Consider the following 21,274-nt stretch of genomic DNA (forward strand, 5'->3'; position numbering starts at 1 on the left):
AACAATTTTTACTCATCTCCTGGTGTTACTGAAACTGATGTCTTGTCACTGTTCTGAAAAGCTCATCTTAGTGAATAGGATGAAACAGATTATTCACTATCTCGCTTAAGCATGCCTACTATTAGATTGTTCACCGGATCTGATTTCCTGAGAGAGCTTCTGTTAACAATCTTTCAATTACTGTTTAAAGGTTTTTATGACCACTTAAAGGAGGGAACTACCAAACTGTTCTGTGGGCCTTTAAGTAATTGCAAATGGGACTCTAATGATAACAGAGATTCCCATTTTAAAACCGTGAAATTGTTAATTTGGCTATCTTTACAGCTTTCTCACTTATGTTGATAATTCTAAGCAATTTAAAATCCAATTATTTCCAACATACGACAGTAATTAGATTAATGTTTTTACATGAACAGAACATGTAGCATGGAAAAAATATTTTTGAGGGATATTATTTTATGTAATAAATACAATCAACCAAATTCGATAAATCAAAATTTTGGAATTTTATTGAGAGACAAAATGATAGTCTCGGACAGCCACAATTAAAAGGACAGCGTCGAGCCCGGGATCGGCGCTGGGTGAACGCGGCAACACACTTAGCCAGTATGTCACCCCCCCAGTTCACATTTCTGGCTTGGAGCAGTCTCTTTTTATACACTGGATCGCTGAGAGAAACTCGGGACTCTGAGGTTCCCTCTTCCGAGGCAGCCTCATTAGACATTCAAGCTCCAGTTCTGGGGTTCTGAATAGAGTTGCTCGAGAAGATAATGCCTTTAATCGTTGTGTCCAGGTGTGGTGTGGAGATGTTAATTTCAGGAGGAGACGGATGAGACGGATGAGATATCGATCTGATGTAATCATCTGGTTCTCCGGGCTTCCATCTCCCTTTTCCGTTGTCTTTGTTCTCCCTTTAACGATTCCCGGCAGAGGCATCCTCGTGTCCCTTTTTCGGGTAATTCCTATCATAGTTTTCTTGTGTCCCTCCTGTGTCTTTTCTGGCAAAAGAAATTCCTGCACCCCTCTCTGTGCAGCTTTCGTCTTAGTTAACTCTTGGTATACTGGATTAGAAACAAAATTTATATTTCTAGGGGTTGAATTACATCTTACATCCTTTTACCATGAATTAACTTTAGGGCATATATCACATTTTAGTTATTTGAAGTGGAATTGAAACTACCCAGTTAAGATTCTCTTTAAACTTGGTGGCGTGAGGAAGAGGGTTAATGTTAAAAAAAAAATTAAATGGAAAGAAAATGCGACTTTAGTTTATATTATAATTCGAAAATAATTCGAAAAGTATTGAGAAAGCAAAGACAAAGCAAATAGTATATAAACAGGAGGGGGTTTTGACCTCTTAGAAGAAAGAGTGTTGCTAATTAAACATGCTAAAAGAGCAAATTGCTATTTCACCAAAGATCTAAAGGTACTATTTATGCAAACAACTGCACAATTCATGAACAGTAAAAATTAGTCCAGAAGTGGTGGGAGGGAAGCAGAACCCAGAACGCTTTTTGCTTTTGGGTGTGTTTGACGAGGCATGGCTTCTGTCTCTGGGAAGTGATAAGGTCTCTGCTTTGCTGTTGTGTGTTCTTGCATCCGCTGTCTGCTGATCCAGCCCGCAGTGTTGTCAGCTCAGTGAGGAATGTCAGGAGGCTGGAGCAAAAGGGACATGAAATGGTTGACACTGAGGGATGGCCGTAAATGAGATGGGAGCTAAATATATAGGTTTGTGACATTCTAGCAGCTGGCTAAAGTCCTGCTGTTTGTTGCTTGGGTGTACTAGCCTTAAAAAGGAAGAGAATGCATTGTAGCACCGAGAAGAAAAAAAACAGCTGGTGGCTTATCAGTCAGCCCTAATGACAGAGAAGGTTAAAGAGTTTGGAAGGACAAATCTTGTAAGAGCGCTGTTATTAGTAACGTTAAATTTTTAATTTGATACGAGTAGTTTTATAAAACTACTCTAAAACCTAGCTTGTTCAACGTAAAAAAGACATGAATGCTTCGTTTGCTGTCCAAATAAAATTACTTTAAAAAATTGCTTATTTGCTTTTGATTCAAGTGGATTGTTAGGTGATTTTTACAGTAACTTACTTCTGATGTTTTCTTGCTCCATGATGGGACTCTTGAAAACAGTTTGATGCTTGATTAAGTATCTTGGAGTTTAATGGTTAATTTGGAGAAAAAGAGGCTTATTTTTTAATAGATGAAAGCATGAATGCCGTCGAATGGTAAAAACTTTATATATCTTAATCCCCATCTTTATTAGAGAGACAGAAAAGTGCCATGTGATTTAAATATGATTTTATGTTTGATGGACTTTCACAGTGAAAGTTAACGTCCGAAAAAATCTGTGTCTAGTTGCTTAAAAGCTTCATATTTGAAGTGTAACTTAGAGCTACATCTAGTTCTTGCAGTGAAGGCTGTTTGAATGCAAGATTGAAATAAGTACAGCACCTTAGTGGAAGGACTAGTCCTGCCTGATACTCTTCGCTGCTTCCTCGTGTCTGAGATTTTCACAGTTTCTTCTCAAGAACCTGTTTAGTTCTTGAACCCGGACTTGATTGTTGCCACTGTCTTAGAGCTGACTCAAAGAGAAGTGAAGAGCAAAACCTCCTCTCTGGCTCCTCAGCAAATAAAGTGGTGGTGAAGAAGCCTTTCTGTCCTCTTTTGTACTCACAGGGAGTGTCTGTGTTTGTGGCACTCGGGCGCCGGCTTGAACACGTCCCTGAAAGAAACTGTGGGCTAAAGACACGAAACTGTAATACAGCTTAAAGCCTTTAGTGGAGACGACGTTCTCGTTTTGTTTTTAGTGTTCCTTGTGCTGTGGCATTCTCTTGACAGAACGGGAAGAGATCAGGAAATTCCAGCTCTCCCGCTCAGCGGGAATTGGTGTGTCCCCTTCCTTAAAGCTTGTTGGAGTGTTTGTGGCAGGGAGATGGAACCGAGCAGCTCAGTGTCAGCTTTTACAAGACTGCAGCAATGATAGTTGGGTCTCATTTGTCTTAATGTTAAGAGCCGGTTTTCTTCCTATTACAGGAGCAGCTTCTGCTTGTGACAGTAGTACTGTCAGTGTGGTTTTCTATCATTTTGAGGTAGTCTTGCATTAAATTATGCGTTTGTATGTGCTTTTCTTCTCTGTGGTACGCGGAAGTTCAGGTGGATTGTGTGTAGCAGGATAATGCACTAGATAAGATTTTCAGGCCTTGAATAAAAGAGATTAGAGAGATTTGAGCTGCTTTGCTCAGGGAGTTTGATCTATTGTGTTCAGGCAGATTGACTTCTTTTTTTATGTACCTCTGTATAGAGAGATTTATGGCTGTGGAGCTGTATAGTAATTTGAAAGTCTCCTCTTGTATTTAGTGCATGATGCCATTTCTGCAATGCTGGTTCCCTTTTTTAATTAGCACAGCAGCTCTTTGTGAATCTTCATTTTGAATTCTGTAACTTGTTTAGGCAAGTATTACCTATACGTTACATTATACAAAAATATCAGAAGAAATGCCAACAGAACTTAAACTTGCCTTTATTCCTTCTATATACCTAATGCAGTTTATTTATAGTATTAGCTTTTTTCCAAGTGATGGTTTCATTCTGCACAGTCAAAAGCAAAACTGCACAGCTTTTATAGCTTTGTGTTAGAGTTCAGTAATTTATGAGTTATTCTTAAATTCTCTCTACCTTTGTAGTTTGTTATCTGACTTCCGCTGCTTCAGTTGAAAGAACTTAAGGAGTGCAACATCTTCAGTGTTTTGAAATTTCTTGTTTCTTTGATGATATAATGTAAGGTCTTATGGTCGCAGTCTCTTTCACAAAAAACATAGATCTCTCTTTAGATTTGGATTGCTTTCTACCTTCCATCTGAAAGTTCATGCCAAATGTTAATCTGAACGTTAATGCTAAAACTATGTGGGGGAGGTGTAATTTTTCTACAGGAAAATGAAAAAAATATGAAGAGATTTGTTACTCAATCCTAGGACAGTGAGGCTTCTTAGTATTCACTTAATTTTGAACTAAATAGTGAATCTCTTGGCATAAATGTTTACATCTTGGGTTAGTTTTTAGAAAATGAAATTGAAAAGAGTATTGGTTAGATGTGGTAATTGGCCAAATATAGAAGCTTAGGATACCTGTTTTTTGGTATGCTGTTAGATAGCCTGATCTTCAAATCGGTCAAAGAAGTGCTGAAGAAATTATGCTAGCTCTTTAGCAGCCAATCTGTGAAAACAGTGCCTTTGAGATTAAAGGTACTACTGTTGTGTTTACATAGAAATTTTTTTTTTTTTTCCACCTGTGCTAACACATGTATACGTGGTGTTTAAAACAAAAAGTGGAATCTTCTTCCAGAGGAGCTGGAAATATGTTTTCCAGGAAGACTGTGTTAGTGGTTCAATGTTGTTTCAATGGATGAAAATTAAGTTGGCATCCTAGATAACATTTTGAAAATATTGAGTTTTGTATATACAGAAATAAAAAGTTTATTTAGATAAATATCTAGCTATCATTATATTTCATTAAAATTTTTCAGTACCTAACAGGAACAACACTTTTAATTTACTCAGGTCCTCCTTTAAACTGCAGGTTTAGAATTTGGAGAAAAAAAAGTTGTATCCTTCAGTGTATTACTTCTGGTTTGTTTTTATCTTTGAATCTGTGCTTTGAGATTTCTTTGTTCTGTAATCAAGAGAGCTGTATTACCATTATTAAAATGACCTGGAAAGCTAGCCTGATTTTTATGTTATTTATTTCATTTTTTATAGTTCTGGTCTAATGTATTTACATGAGGTTTGTAAAGCTGTTTGTCAGTTAAACATGCTCTCAAAGCCTTCAGCAGAGGTTATTAGAGGTGAATGATGTGGATTTAAAGGATTTAGTAATTCATTCTAAATCCCAGCTATACTTTAATATGCATTTTTTTTCTTTCTTTTTTGAAGGAGCATTTTAAGCATTAGGATCTGGTCTGCTGGGTAAAAATTATATTTTATTGACATCACATGGATAATCTGTTTTGTCTAGCTTACAACTGCAGTGATCAGAAAGATTCTGAGCTTTTTGAATGATCACTGTATCAGTGACTGATATTCTACTTAGTCATGAGCAAATGCAAATAATCTGTAATAGTCTGTAACAGGCAAGTCAACTCTACCAACAAAGCTAACATTGCAGAATTATGGTATGTAAATTGTGGCACCCTTAAAGGACCTGAAGGGACCCTACAAGAGAGCTCAAGAGGGTCTTTTAGGATAGGTCAAGGGGGAATGGATTTAAACTGAAAAAGGGTAGAATTAAATTAGATGTTAGGGTGAAATTCCTCACCCTTAGGGTGGTGAGACTGTAGGACAGGTTGCCCAGGAGAAGCTGTGGATGTTTCATCCCTGGAAGTGTTCAAGGCAGGGTTGGATGGAGCTCTGAGCAACCTGGTTTGGTGGAAGGTGTCCCTGCCCCTGGCAGAGGTTTGGAATTATGTGACCTTCAAGTTCCCTTCCAACCCTAACTGTTCTATGATTTTATGAAATGCAATAAGTTGATTCTTTTATTTTAAGATGATTATGCTGCTGTGGAGTTGGGGCTTTAATGGTATAGTGGTGCTTCATAAAAACAATTTAGTTTTTATTGTAGCAAGCAGTATATCTATTAAAATTAATCACCCAATTAATATAACCTCAGTTTTCTATCTGAAATTATATGGTGTGCTGTTTACTTTGGCACATTCTGGAGTACAACTGGAAGTAGTATTTCATTTGCTAAATAATGTTACAGTGCCAGAGTACAGATACTAGTAAAGAGGACTTCATATTTGAATAGGACTCAGGGTTACCCATTGAAGATTTAATAGTTGTGATTCTAGTAAATAACAGAACTACTTGAAGTGGCAAAATCTTAAATTGAAAGAAATCCTGATTTGTCATATTAAAAAAAATCCTAAAAGCTATAGTTCATTGTACCACCTGTTTTGATGTTACTTAGAGAGTATCACCAGTAGGAAATAATAGATGAGTTATTTTTAAGGCAGACCAAACTGTTATGATAATCCATCCTTTAAACCATTAAACACATATTGCTGATGTCCAAGAAGGGAAGGCAGCAATTCTTAATCCTCTAGCGAGAACAAGGTGCTACTGTTCATCACTGATTGCTTACTATATTCTTAATAAAGTTTTACTGGAACACATAGATCCATTTGTATCAGCATTTCTTACTAAAGGTCATGTGTACAGTCTGTGTAGGCATGTTTGTTTACTGACTGTCCAACGAATGCTAAATACTGTGCTCAGTTTTTGTGAGCCAACTGACTTGCAGCATGTGTGTGTTCATTCAGGAGATTTTATTCGCTTGTGAACATAATGTGAACAATTCAGTGTTTGAATTGTGCTGATGGCACCAGCTTTCTACATGAGGTGAGTTAGAGGTTAGACAGCATTGAGGCAGACTGACTCATGCATGCCATGGAGCATAAATACCCCAGTACTTAGAAGAGAGATTTAAGTTGTTCTCTCCTGCTCCACATAGTGTTCACTAACAAATTTGATAAAGTTTCAGGAGATCTTTCTCCTTTCTGGACATCCCATAGAATCTGTACTGTTCTAATGTGCTTAAAAACCCAGCTAAATATAATACAATATAATTTAAAGGGATTTAACATGTTACCAAAATTACTCCTACATTATCTGCATTTTGTAATACTTAAATATAGTTCTGGGAAAGAGTATTAGATACACGTATTTGTATGCAGAGAATTCATTTTCTCTGTTACTAGCTGAATTTTTCATTGGAACTTCTGCAATGAGTAATAGGCAAAACCTTTGCACTAATGTGTTCATTTTCCTCCAGATGCTGATATTTTTTGTATATTACATCAGACTTCAAAACACTAAATGTCGACTTTGTTCTCCTGCTGCACAAATACTCTGTTTTAGTAATGTATTACAATTATGTTCATATCCTTTGTTTTTGCATTAATACATATTTTACAGATGTTTTTGAGCTAGACCAAGCTGATCTTACTCCCACAATAACTACCAGTTCTTTCCCGTAATGAGACAAGTTATTATCTGGCTTTGATGTTGAAAAGTGATTAGGGTGACTGAGCTAGAACTAAAAAAAAAAACAAATAAAAACACAAACAAACAAAAAACAACAAAAATCAAAAAACCACAATCAAACAAAAAACCACAAACAAATGAATAAAAATAAACCCCACAAACAACAACAAAAAATCAACCAAAAAAACCCCAAAATGCCCCCAGCCCTATAATCTTTGGTAAAAATGTCTGCAGTGTACTAAATAAAGATGGAACCAGTCTGAGTACATTACATATGTACTGAAAATTATGGTTAGCACATTTAATACACTAAGGAAAAGAAAAAAAAAAATCTTTTCATTATCTCCTTTCTAAGATGTTGTTCTCCTCTTTGTGATCACTCAAATTTTAGAGAATTAGAACTATTTTAAATATTTTAGCTGTAGTGACCCTTTTATTAAATACTAGGGATTAAATTGCTCATACTTGAAGTAATCTCAGAGGTAGTTCAACAGATGTACTAGAAGTTTTGAATTTGCTTATCTAGCACAAAAGTAATTGAAAATATGGCAGATCCTAATTTTCTGACCGTTGATATTCCATATTTTATTCTCCACTGCCTTAATGGTTTTATTTTTGTGTTTGTGATGAAGAGATTATTTAAAGATAATTTTTATGTAGAAGTTGCTTACAGCACAGTCTTTCTAATTTACTACCTAACTTCATGACTTAAATGCTTCAATAGTTCTCATTTAGGTTTTATTATAGTATTAGAAAGGTGTATATCAGATGCACAGAGCAAATGTAAGTGGATATATTTGGCATAAGCAGATTATACGTGTCATGCTGATATTCACTGCATTTGTACTTTGGCCTTGGTGATTTTGCTTAGAAAACATGGCAGATTTAGGGATGGAGAGAATGTTTCTAATGCATTGCTGTCTGCAGCGATTCTTCTGTTACCAGTAGTAGTTGGGTTTGGTAGAGACTTGTGGAAACGACTTCACGTGTTGCCACTAGCGGTCTTAACAACGACCTAAAGTTAGTTTGTATGTAAAAATTGCCTTCTAAATGTTGTTACTATTGTCTGTGTTCACTGTATTGACAGTGAATACCATCTGCATGTCAGCCTCTTCTCCCTTTAAAATCTCATCAGATAATCTGTTTTTCTTAACTATATTACGAACTTGCCAAATTCCGCCAGAGCACATTTAATCCTCAGACTATGTGTTAATGCAGTTAATGATAGGCTTCACAATTTCGGCATTATTCTTGAAACATATGCTTTTTTCCCCTGTTGATTTCTGAAATGTATGCAAGTGACTCTTTATGTAAACTTGGCCTTCCTTGTTTTTAGCTAATCTGTAATGTGGTCACTGAGTAAGTTGTGTGTAGGATGCGCTTGTTTTTATCTGATAGTAGTTCTTACTGCTTCAGCAAGAGCCGTGTAGCTGTTTTCTGGTGAGATAAGTGTGGTGTTGGATCACTGAAAATACTTTAAAAGGCATGAAATATGTCTGAGGTTTTGTCTTTGTGGAAGAAGAACCTTTCTGTTCTGTTAATCCCAACCTATCAAAAAAATGTAGTGGTATCATCTTCTGTATGGGAGGAGATAGTGGCAACAGTTTCAAGTATTTGAAGAAAATATTTGGACTCAAAGAAGGAGGTGGGGGCCCTAAATGCTAACTTGAAAGATTGTGTATTTAATCCATAACTGCTGTTTTACTGTCAAATTACACATCTACGTGTACAATACATAACATGTGGACAGGTGTAAATTCTCTTAACAGTATGTGTTTGTACACTTATATGTACAGAAATACACATCGCTACAGCTGTGCTTGTAAAAAAAGTCCAACTGAGCAAACATCCCTCCCCCAAAAAACCTGAAACAGCAAAAAAACCCCCAAGCAATTACCAAAAGCCAATTTTTGACAAAGTTGTCATTGTGGAAATGGTTATATGGTCATGATATACTAATGGAATAAATATTGGAAAATGTTATTGCTAGAAAGCATATTCAGTGTGAGGTAGGGTAAATTGCCCATTTGTCATTTCTTTTTTTCCTATAAAATGTTTCAGATTACTTTCTCAGAAATTCATTCTCAAAGGTACCTTTCTATAATTTTATGCTACAAGCTTTGCTTTCTTTATTAAACACTAAACTACCTAACTAAAAGGATACAGTCTTACAGTTTAATATACAGTATATTTTGTTTCCTAATACCTCAAGTAGTTTTATACTTGTTTCTAGTTAGAGGCTTTCAAAAAATTAAATCAGCCATGTGTATCTGATTTTTTTTTTTTTATGATTATCTAAAACTCGTCTGAGAGCAATGCAAGGTTTTCTAAGAAATACAGAAAAGTAACTGTATTGCCAGTATCATAAAACAATACTCCTTTAAAAGGAAGACAGTGAAAAAAATCAAAACTAAATCTGCAAATTTTGGTGGGTCAGTGAAAGATTTATTGGCTTAAGAGTCCAGTCTTGTATTTGTTTTGTCAGCATAGTGCTATTTTTTTATCTCCTGCTTTAGTATTTCCAGTTCATTTGCATATAAATGTTACAATTAAATGCATTAGCTGTTTTCTTTGTAAAAAATATGCATGAAAATACATACTTGAATTTAATTGTATCTTTAAGAAATTTATTAATCCTTGGAGTAATGTTAATCTTGCTCACAAAGAGTACTCGAGTTAAACAGACACCATTGTGAGTGTCATACACATTAATCGTGCTTTGTTTTGAATGCTTTTGTTGTCTTGCAGTTCCTTTGTGTCTCTTCATTACTCCCTTTCCCATTTTAGCCTGTGACTGTCAGATTAAATTACCTCCTAAATGGTCTTGGAGTGTGACTACTGCAATCCAAAGACATAGAAGGTTTCGTCTGAAGTGTCTAAACTCACTGCCAGTATTGCTGCTTAAGATAAAATTACCAGATGTTCTCCATTATAACAGCCAGTTTTAGTTGCTTCTTAACCATGACATATTTTAACCACTGAACCATGCAGAGTCCTGGTCTTCAGATGCTTTTTATTCGGCGTGGAAAAATCATAATGGAATTGAAATGAGCAGGAAATGCTGCTCTCCATGTCTTCAAAAAGCAAACTAACCACCAGGACATTTTAAACCACATTTTTGGGATTCTTTAGTTTGTTTAATGTATCAGTATGCAATCTGAAAACTGATTTGACCATGGAGAAGGCCAAATATAAGGTATAGTTTTCTCTCTTGATGGAAATCCACTTTCAGCTGGCAGTTATGTCTAACATCTAACTAGGCTGTAAAATAAAACTCGGGAAAATGCGGATAAGGGAAGGCAAAGCTGATCACAAACTGATTGAGAAGCCTGAAATTTTCTGTCCTATTGTGATTTAAAAGAAAAAGGAAATTACATGTAAAAGTAGTCTCAAAATGGAGAGCTTGTTTTCATGTATGACATAACTATACTGAGACTGCTCTCTACAGGAGGTTAAAAATGAACATCATCAAGAATGGACATTTATGGTTACAAGTATTCAGTTGTAGTAATTACAGTGGGGGTTTTCTTAAGGAAATAATAGTATTTATGTGATTTTTCTAAGCTGGGGACCAGAAGGTGAAACCAAATTCTGGATTACCAGAAACAAAGATACATTGCAAAGCATTTGTTATGAGCCATTAGTAAAGAAAGGGCTCCTTTTCTGTGTGTTTATAATATTTTTCTTAATTTAGCTGCTTACTTAAAGTGTGCTTTAAGTCAGCATGAAGGGTAGAGCATCTTTTGGTTTTGTTATAATGAAGAACTACTGAGCTTTTCTTGAGATTTTCCTTAAAATAATGTTTAGGCTGTGAATGAAAAGTACTCAAATACGCATTGTACCTAGGGAATATAAAAGCTTTTTACAACTTTACTTGATTTCCTTAATTGAAATAGACTTGAAAAATAGCTTGTTTTGTCTTTTTTTTCCAGTGATAAGTAACTGACTCTGCAAAATCAATGTTTAATAAGTCACTAGAACATTTGCTAATAAGATGGTAGAATAAATGAGTTTTTAATTGAGTTAAATAATTGTTTGATCAAATGCATGTGTTTATGGACTTTCTTGCTAGATTTGGATATTTCAATCAAATTGGATTTTTTCAAATTAATTTCCCTTAATGAAGTAAAGAATCTTTTTTGTAAGTAAAATTAGTCCTTGTCACATCATATTTTCATAATTGAAGGGAAAACACAAAATACAAAAGTCACAATAGTAGTATGAAGTTTAGTACTTCAAGTTTAGACAAGTGTCTGCCTGAAGTTCCTCAGAATTTACCAAGCATGTAAAGAACCTTAAACATTGCATTTCCCATACTGTAAAAACCAGACACACTTCTTTGTAGTCTCTTATTAATCAGCAGCTCCGAGTCTTTGGCACTGTTCATTCTCACTTTTCTTTACTACTTTTGTTCTGGTGTGGGGACAGGTGAGGACTATAAAAGTACCAAGCTGTTTTTATCAGGGAAAGGTTTCTTAAGCAGTGGTATGTTGGGTAGATCACCACATGGAAATTATGTTGACACTCTTGGGAGTGCCAGTTGCTGCAGAATAATCCCAGAGTAGGTAGAAACATTAGGATTTGGAGCAGCTTTTTTCCCCCAATACATTTATTTCTGCTCAAATACTTCGAGTAACAAAGATCCTCGTGTGCAGTCTCCCAAGGTATGCTGTCTCCTTGCTTTAAGGGTGTGTGTTTTGGATATCTTCTCAAGAAAAAAAGGCAGTAACTGTCTTACACACCAGCAAGATCCAGTAGTGTTTTACATGTGCTGAAAACTTCAAACATGAAAAGTTAGCAAGCTAAGGGAATGTGAGGGTGATGATGTAGAGAAACAGGCAGAGGGAGAGCAAACAAGGGTGTAACTGGTTGGAACTTACATGCCTGAGCTCCACTAAACTCTTGTAATTTTTGGCTTTTAGGATGCTCTTGTGTTTGTGTATCACCTTCTTCTGGAGGTTGCTTCTTTAGTTCTGGTTTTGAGTTGAGGAAGATTTGAGCACATGAAAATAAAACTCAGGAAAACAATTGTGAAATAGCACTAGTGAAAGTTTTACATACAAAAATATAATGAGTGTAGAGAGATATTAATTGTTGTGGAAGGAGAGACTGACTTCATTTGATTGCTTTTTTGTGTTGATATAGAAGCAGTTAATCTTAGTTTAAGCCACTTCTGCTTAATTTTTAACATAATCTCACTTTTCAACATCTGTGAGGTTAGATACATTCAAAGTAGGGTTTTTTTCCATTTCTTTCTTAAAATGGTCAAGTTGATTTCTGAACCTCTGCTGTTTCTGTACTAGTGATTCTCTTGGGGGTGAGGTGAATCCTGCAGTACTCAAATGCAAAGTGAGAAATACTCCCAGAAATTAAAGGGAAATAGTCTTAGCTTTGTCTCTGTACAAAAGTTAGAACAAGCAATATTCCCGAACACAGGTGTGTTATTTGTGTAGAAACACAACACAGTGATGAGTGGTTTTGGGTGACAATATGAGACAAAGAGCAGGAGAAATAGTTAGATATTAAGAACGGTCCTGAATTTGTCAGATGTCTCGTTCTGATAATTCTGGTTGATAGTCCAGCTGGCCTGACAGGTAAGAGAAGCAGTAGGTGCAGATACAGCTGGGGTCTCACAAAACTGTCTGACATTAAGGCTTACTCTGTGTTTCTGAGTTGTGGTGTTTGCTGGTCGCTGCTCTGTCTCTGACAGAAGAGTCTGGATTATGGTTTCCTACGAGTTCTGAGTTTGGACTTTTAAGATGGTTGTTTGAGGAACTGAATAGTGACTATGATACATTGGTACAAAAGATAGGGGATCATTTGTTAAAGCAATACTTGATTTTATCTATGGTAATTGGTTACTGATGAGTCGATTAAGATTGCACCTCAGGTGGGGTCCTGCAGCATTCTCCTTCATCTTATCTCTAATGCATTGACAAAAACTTGGTTGGTAGGATAGAAAGTATGCTTAGAAAGAATTAAATCATAACCAAATGCGTTTAAAGACAGTTTTGAATTTTAATTCTGTCCTGAAATTGCTGTGCCTGATGTCAGCAGCGTGGAATTCATTACACAAGTGTAGAGCAATATGCTGTTGTAGAGGGGCATAAAAGTTTCATATGAGTATAAAACTAGGGGAAAGGATCAGTGCTGAGGTAATGGAGAAGAACATTTGGGGACAGTGAATGTAGAAACAAACATAAGAACTGGATTTTTGAGGGAGGGAAAGAAACAACCTGGGATGTGTTAATAAGAATGTGGTTTATAAGATATAATTGTTCTGAGTAACATAATAGTGTTGATATTTCATTAGAATGACTGCCTTGTCTAGGCATCCTGCTTTTAGATATGATATAATTCTAGGGCCCGAGAGAACCATTGGGAACAGGCAGGGGTTTGGAAGGAATAGCTGTACGAAAATACTCCAAGTGTTAATACGTACAGTTTGGAAAGCAAAGGCGGGGTTGAGCTGCCTTGGAACAATTTGTGAAGGCTCTTTATAAGGAACATATCCTGAGAGTAACTGGTAAAGGACCTACCTGGTTAAGGTTTAACATTTAACAGATTGTGTTGTAGTTTTAAGTCTGAGATTTCTCAGCTGGAAGTTCTAGATAATGTTCGGACCACATGGATGAAGTTGCAGACTTGAGGGTGATACATATGCCTCACTTTTTTTTCTTTGTATCTTCTATAGTTCTATTTAATTTATTTTTATCCAAAGTATGTTATTGATTATTCTTTCACTCATGATCCACATTAATGAAACATTAGAGGCTGCTGTTTTTCTTGGGCGATTGAGAATAAAACACTAGTCCATTTGTGTGTTGGTTAAAATATTGTTATAAAGTCAGCTTTGCAATAGTATATTGGCATTATCAGTGGAATGGCATAGCTCTCCAAAGTTTAAGTGTGCAGAAGTGTGGTTGTGGAGAGAAGCAAGTGAGATAGTGTTCATGTAAGACAGTGATACAGTTTTGGTATTAAACATGAAATGTGTGACATGTAAGATTTTTATAATACTTCACAGCTGAAGTTTATTACTTGTAACTAGTTCATTGCTTTATCAAGGCTAAGTGAATGTTTCTTTAATTTCCTATGATTCACTGTTTCTGAGTGTGTTCACAAGTTCATTTCATCTTTACTCCACGCCCCCTCACCTCCATATAGTTTGATTCAAACTTCATAATATGTCTTTGTTTTCTGAGCTTGCAATACTAAATAACTTTGGGAGTACATATTCCCAGACTAGTTTAGCTGCTATGTTAATTTTGTTAAAGAACTTTAATTTACTTGCATTCATAATTTCTGCTTGCTCTTAAATAATTTCTGGTCTTTGCAGTTTCATAAGGATTTCAAATACGTTGAGCTTTAGTACTCAAGCCCAGTTTTAATTAGCTGAGGAAATGAAAGCCAACAACTTCTTCAAAATTGCGCTGAATAACTCTGTTTACTGGAATCTAAAATATCCAGAGCAGAGTGTTACTGCAGAGTTTCTGTTGTTTTAATTCCTTCTTTGAATGTAATGCTCAGTCTGAAATTTCTTAGTTTATCTATTATTGAGCTGGTGCTTCATCTTTGCACTGCAGTTGTCACAGAGTACTCCTCTGTGTTCTCAATGCTACCATCACTTAGTGTTTTTTTTTATTTATGTCATAATTTTCAGAATGTATGGTTGAAAATAATGAAAGGGAAAAAGCTTTTGAAAATAACTAGGAAATAATGTTATGTATGGCTAAATGGGGGTATTACTGTGCTGAGTGTAGGTGAGGGGCTGTCTGCTGAAGTCAGCCAATTAAACACTAAACGCTTGCTTTATTTTTATGTACAATGGAATAAATTATACAGCTTACAAAAAGTAATGTGCCTTTGTTGAGTCTGTATGTACACATTTTTTTATATACACAAATATTTTATATATGTGCGTGTGTATGTATGTGCGTATGACAATACCGTATGTTTTAAGAGATGTTGCCCGTGAAGCCTAAAATAATCATGTCGGGGCCTCATTTGTTTTTTCTGAAGGAAATGACCCGGCATAGGTCGATAAAGAAGAGATGTTTTCAATGTCCTCCCCAGACTGAGTGCAGCAGAACCACATGGAGTGGGGAAGGAGAGTGCTGGCTGCGGGCTCCTTAGCAGGGAGCAGCTGAGCAGTGAGCACAGGGACCTTTCCTGAAGGTCCCCTGCCACGGTGGGACTGGAGCTCACCTGGCACTCGAGCGTTCCCACCACATGGAATCTGTTTGCGTGTCTGGTGGTGCACGCAGCCCCTGAGCAAAGTTTTCCTTGCCGTGGTGCGCCTTGTTGGCCTACAGATGAGCATGGCTGGACGCATTTGTGGTGACAGAGAGCAGCCTGGAGTTTCTGTAAGAGCTTTACAGAACTTAATGAGTAGGAAATTAAGGTTGCTGCTGATGTAGACTACCTGATGTTACATCTGAAAGACCTAGTTTCACCTGAAACTTGTATCCCCAGAGTTGGGGTCAAGTGGGTACTTAATGTGTGAAAACAGGACCTAACTCATTTTTCAACCTCAGGCATTTAGTGTGGTGTCCTAAGCCATTAAACATTTGATATTTTTAGATATAGAAATCCATATTGGTAAATTTTTCATTAATTTTCTATACTTGATTTTATCAAAATTATTTTTTTTCTTTCAGTTTAACTTTGTTGGAAGAATCCTTGGGCCCAGAGGACTAACAGCTAAACAACTTGAGGCAGAAACAGGATGCAAGATAATGGTCCGAGGGAAGGGCTCAATGAGGGACAAGAAGAAGGTAAGGTCTTCAAGAGCAGTGTAGTTTCAGATGCATGATTTTGTTTTCTAATGGAGGGATAAGCTCATGTCTCTCATTCTTACTTGTATCCTTACTATTATGCTTTTTTGTTATCTAGTTTCTTACACAGACTTAGTAAATACCATAGGCTGTCCTGAAGAAGTAAAATATACATGCTCCATAATTCTGCAAGTGGGAGTTTAACTACCACTTATAAAGTATTCTTAAGTAATAAGTAATTTAAAATTGTATCACATTTCACAAGGTAAAGGTAAAAATTGAAGTTAAATGTATTTTTCTAGGAAAGAGCTGTTAACCTCAAAGGTCTTTATTAATAAACTTTCTTGTTTAGAATTACCAAAGTAATGATTTGTGCATGGAGTGTGAATTGGGAAAAAAAGAGAGATAAATGTATTTCTGGCAGTCACTTCTGTCTGAGTTAACCACAAAGCACTGTGTTTCTGGTTTTGCTTTGTGTTCAGGTGGAGTTGCAAAGTAATTAGGGCTGTTCTTGCCTTGTCCTGTAATATGCATACTTTGCCTGTATGAATAGGGAAACTGCGTGATGGAGCCTTCCTGAATGTCAGGTTGCTCTCACGGTAACTCTGCTTTTCTAGGTTTATTTTCTAGCTATTTCCCTCTACCTCTGGCTGCTGCTGCTGCTGAAGTTACACCAGCATCTCCACTGTAGTTTTGAATGTTTTCTCTTTGTTCCAAGAAATACAGTTTTTAAAATTCTTTTTAAGGAGACCCCTCCCACCCCCCTTTTCCTTACATGATCAGCCGCATATTGCATTCTATTGATGTGTATGTAGTACATAACAATTACAATACAAAGTTAATTTCTACCCAGTTAAACATCTTTTCCTTCCCACAGCTTATAAATGTGTTTTCTTCAATTTTCATTTAATGTCTTTTGTTTTCACATAATCTGCTGTAATACTGTCACTGTCCTTTGTCTTATTCTACCATTGTTGTAGGTTTTGGAGTTAGTGAAACGTCTGTTAGAGAGACACAGTGGTGGAGGTTCCCTCCTCAGGCAGAGTCACCGTGTCCAGGTTTCCCAGGACCCTGGCCAGGTGCCTGCTAGGTGTAGTGTCCTCCTACCACTGTGCTTCAGAACCTGTCCTGTCCTGTGGGGAGTTGTCTCTAGACAGCTTGGGCAGGTTTACTAACTCTGGGGAAGTAGTGGGGTGGTCGTGGTTGTTTTTTGTTTTTGGTGTTGTTTTTTTTTTTTTTTTTTTTTTTTGTTTTGTTTTGTTTTGTTTTGTTTTGTTTTTTTGGTTTTTTGTTTTTGTTTCGTTTTGTTTGGTTTTTTTTAACAAGTCACAGAAGAATAGGCAGTGGAAGTTACTGGAGTTTTGTATTTAAGAAAAAGATTAGCAGAACTGAAGCCATTTGAGTGAATCATCTGTTTTTTTTAAGTTTAGTGAGAAAACTACCTTCAACAAGGACAAGTACGGCAGATCCGATAAAACCTCGTACGCATTAAAAACTAGAAATTGATCCAGTCAGCACTTGAATGCCCATTGCAACTTCGAAGTTGGTTCTCTCATAATTTTAAAACATTAAATACTTGACCATTGATAATTTAATGAAATAATACTACAGTTAGTGTGGAATGTATTTGAATTATATCACCTTGTAATATATTTGTATACCAAACAGTATGATATAGGTTCTAAACCGGCGTTGAGTGCCAAATAATTTCCTTTAGAAAACTGATTTTCATGCCATCCTTTCTTAATATTTTCAGCTCATTTGCTCTCCTGAGGTGATTTGTATTGGTCGTTAGTTTACATTTTTCAGAGCAGATTTTTTGGTGCTATTCCACTGTTGATGAAGTAGGAAGAATTTCATAATCCTCGATTATGATACACACCAATGAGATGTTTCTTGTTAAAAATAATTACTTGGAAGCTGATTTAAGGCACGGTGCTCACAGACAATAGAAAGAGTGAGTGACATCTGTCAGTCTGGGGCACAAGTACGCTTCTTGCTGTTGACTCTTGCCTTTTTTCTGGTGAATTGTACTTACAGATGAACTCCCTAGTCTTGCAGTACATTTAATTATAACTACCTTTTTTCATTTTCTCAAATGGCTTCTTTCTTTACAGGTTGTACTTCAAAATGCTAATTAACATCAAAGTATAAAACACAGAAGTAATACTATTTTTTTTCATGGCAGGTTAGGATACACTAGTTCTTTTTTGAAACCCCTTTCTTTCTCTAGAGTCTCTCTTTTTTAGAAGTCATCATTTGAGATTTTTTTCACTGAATAGTTTAGAAATTTGGAGGAGATAAGAGATGCAGGTTAATTTTTTATGTGTTTTTTGTGAGTACAATTTATACCTGCAAACCTGATTTCACAGTGCCAGTTATAGAGGAAAGTTTATTGGTTGTGGGAAGGAATAATTACTAAAGCAGTGTCAATCTTACTTGACAGCTATATGGTACTAAACATTTGAGTAAACTGTCTGTGTAGTTTTCCTGCCTTGCTAGTGGTTGCAGAATCCAAGAGAAAATACAGACTGACATGCTGGAAAATAAACCATCCATATATGCTCTGCAGAGAATTTTGCTCTGCTGTGTGATCCTGTGAAAGAAGTAATGAATTAGGAATCTTTGTCATGTGGCCAAAACACTTGAACTGGCATCACATTTTGAAACTTGCTGACAGATTCCCCCCAGAAAGCAGGGGAAATCCTCAAATTGTTTGTATTTGAGGCTCAGCTGGTAATCAGAGCATCTCTCTAGGCAGCTTTCAACAAATTTAAAATCAAAACCTTAATTACTGAGAATACTATGATTAGAGCCTAGGGGTACTTGAAGGAGATTACTGGGGAGGGGAAAGGGGTTGCAGGCATTCATCAAAAGCTAATGAATGTGTAACTTTATTAGGACCAAGGCATTTTTTTGCTTTGTCTGAATGTACCTTTCGTTAGGTAGAGAAGAAAACTAGTAACTTGCACACCAGTTAAGGAAAGCTTAGAGTGATGACTGTCCAACGATGGATAAGCAAAACGTTGTTTTACATCTCCCTTGTCTTGAATGGATTCTGTAAAATAGGCATTGATTCACCTATAGCGAGTCAGCCCTGTGCTCTTCAGCACACTGCCATTATCTCACTTTAGAGAGGGATATGAAGCCCAACAGCATCAAGCTGCTGACTTGTGGCAGCCTTTGTCAACTCCACTGGGGTTTTTTTCCATTTCTTTCTACTCTTAGACAAGAATCTTCCGTAGAACAGTGTGTGATGAGAGAGCATCATTCATTTTTACTTCACGAGGAAGCCATCTCATTATGATACGCTGATTTTTTTTCTTAAAATTGGTAGTTTCAAATAGAAGGGCAGGCAGCTATGCGGTTCTAAATTTGAAGAACTCCATGCCTTCGTCCTCTGTAGCAGTTTTAAGTCTGTTGCACTTCACTCAGTATTAGATGATTTGAACTGATTCATGGTTTCTGACCTACTTGTTCCAGCTTACTTATTCCTACAATCCTGTTCACCTTGCAAGCAGAAACATAGGGCTTCATGAAAGACATGCTCTGAGCTAGGATCAGTCCTGATCTTTGACTTGTGCAGGGTTGTTACAGTAAATAGATAATTCCACTTCTTCAAACTCTTGATTTTACAGTTTTTATAGTATGGCTAAAAAGGAATTAAAAAAACCCTGTCCTCGGTACCTGCACAAAGTTTGAGAAAAATATCAGTGGGGAAAAAATTATCTGTCTTATGATTGGGATGTTTTATTAAATGTACATGCTGCATAGTGTTACATATTTATATTATTTTTCTACCTTTTAGGTTTTGAAATGCCATCTGATAAACTTTGTTTTCCAATGGAAAGGCTTAAATATTCTGTTTAGCTAATAAAAGTGATGTTAGTGACGTCAGATTTGCATGTCACATTGTACAGTCTTGTTGAGCAAGCCCTGTTTTTGCTACCTTAATTATAAGATGCTTAGCTTTTATATTCTGTGAAAAGTACTCTGTTGAACAAATCATAAAGATCTGGTGCTGATATGCATGTTGAAATAGAATATATTTAGCATATATGAGGAAATGAAGTTGTTCTGTGTTTCAAAATGGAGGCTGACCAGCAGTCACTGTTCTTGTATTCCCGGAGTAAATTACTTGGCTCAAACCTGTTGCTTCTAACACGTGCCTCTACACAAAAGCATGCCAGTGGTGTTTGATGGTCACATGTGCCTGTCTGTGTTGGCAAATAGTGGTTTGAAATGGCAGTTTTAAAAAATTTTGTAACTAGCTGCAAAGGTGGAAGTTTGACTCTTTGTCAGTACCTTTAGGAATACTAGGGGAAAAATACTTCATATGACTGCGGACAGAGACATGTAAAAGTAAAATTATATTCAAAATACGTGACTAGAATGACTGTCCTTTTATTTAAAAAAAATCCTTTTTTGACAGTGCTGGTGAAGTTTCTGGAAGTAGGTCAGATACTCACTTTTCCATTTTGAACTGTGACTAGCAGAATCCCTTGTCAGTGTCCATCCTTAAGGATGCTGTTTATTAAAATTGACCTCTAGTTACTGGAAACTGATTGAGACAGTGTGGAGCAGCAGCTGAGCATGTTTGAGGTGCTGGGCTCTGCTTTGTTAATTTCTGTTGCAAATCAAAGCTGCAAGCGTTTGACTGTTACACTCATTTGAATTGCTGTCAGCCTCTGTGACCATCCACTAAAAGCCATTGTATGAGCAGGCTCCTCAGTTCAGTCTGAGACATGCCTTAGACAGTGTGTGTCCTGAATCTACTGCATTCAGGAATAAACTCAGAATAGAAAATTACTTAGGGCATTCAGAATGAAGTGTTTAAGATAGTAACTACCCTGGGAACAGTAAACCCCAGTGTCTTCCACAGTGACATTTCCTCTGAACACGCTTTTTTTTCATAAGCATATGTGTCTTAAGTTTGATTTCTCAAACTGATTAAGCTTGGGAGACTTTTTTCATGCTTAATTTTTGGCTACTACAATAATTGACCTTTTATTTTTAAATTATAAATAAAAAGTAGTCATGTAAACATATATATATTGACTGTATCACAACTGCTGTTTTAAAACAGATGTTTAAGAATATACTTGGTGGTTAATACTGCTTTGCCTTCCTGGAGGTTCATTGTAAAACATAAGGTGTGCTAAAAATAGTTTTGGTTTCTTGCAAGCTAATATTTTCTTTTTTTTCAGTAGTGAGTACTTCAGAAAATGGGTTTTTCTGTTCCAATATCAAAACCTTAATTTCATTTGTAACTAGCAGTTTTGAATACAAGGGGAATTGTAAAGCTGGATTTTACTACTATTTTTATTAAAGAATTGTTAAGGCATGGCCTTTTTCTTTTTCACAGACAAAACAGAGGCCTCTTGAGTTATATCCCTGGTAATATTTGAGCCTGTGACCCTTTCAAGAGTTTACACTATTAGCTAATAGCATAAA

At 36.3% G+C, this 21,274-nt stretch overlaps 1 protein-coding gene across 9 annotated transcripts in view; it reads left to right on the forward strand.

The window, feature by feature from the left end:
- Nucleotides 1-21,274, forward strand: part of QKI (QKI, KH domain containing RNA binding) — a 149,364-nt gene that overhangs the window by 49,065 nt on the left and 79,025 nt on the right. For all 9 annotated transcript variants that reach the window (XM_040058510.2, XM_058419869.1, XM_040058505.2 and 6 more), the window contains exon 3: nucleotides 15,704-15,820. In XM_040058510.2, coding sequence (XP_039914444.1) covers nucleotides 15,704-15,820 — 117 coding nt within the window. The remainder of the gene's footprint in view (nucleotides 1-15,703; nucleotides 15,821-21,274) is intronic.

This window comes from Hirundo rustica, chromosome 3 (genome assembly GCF_015227805.2).
Source record: "Hirundo rustica isolate bHirRus1 chromosome 3, bHirRus1.pri.v3, whole genome shotgun sequence".
NCBI lineage: Eukaryota > Metazoa > Chordata > Aves > Passeriformes > Hirundinidae > Hirundo > Hirundo rustica.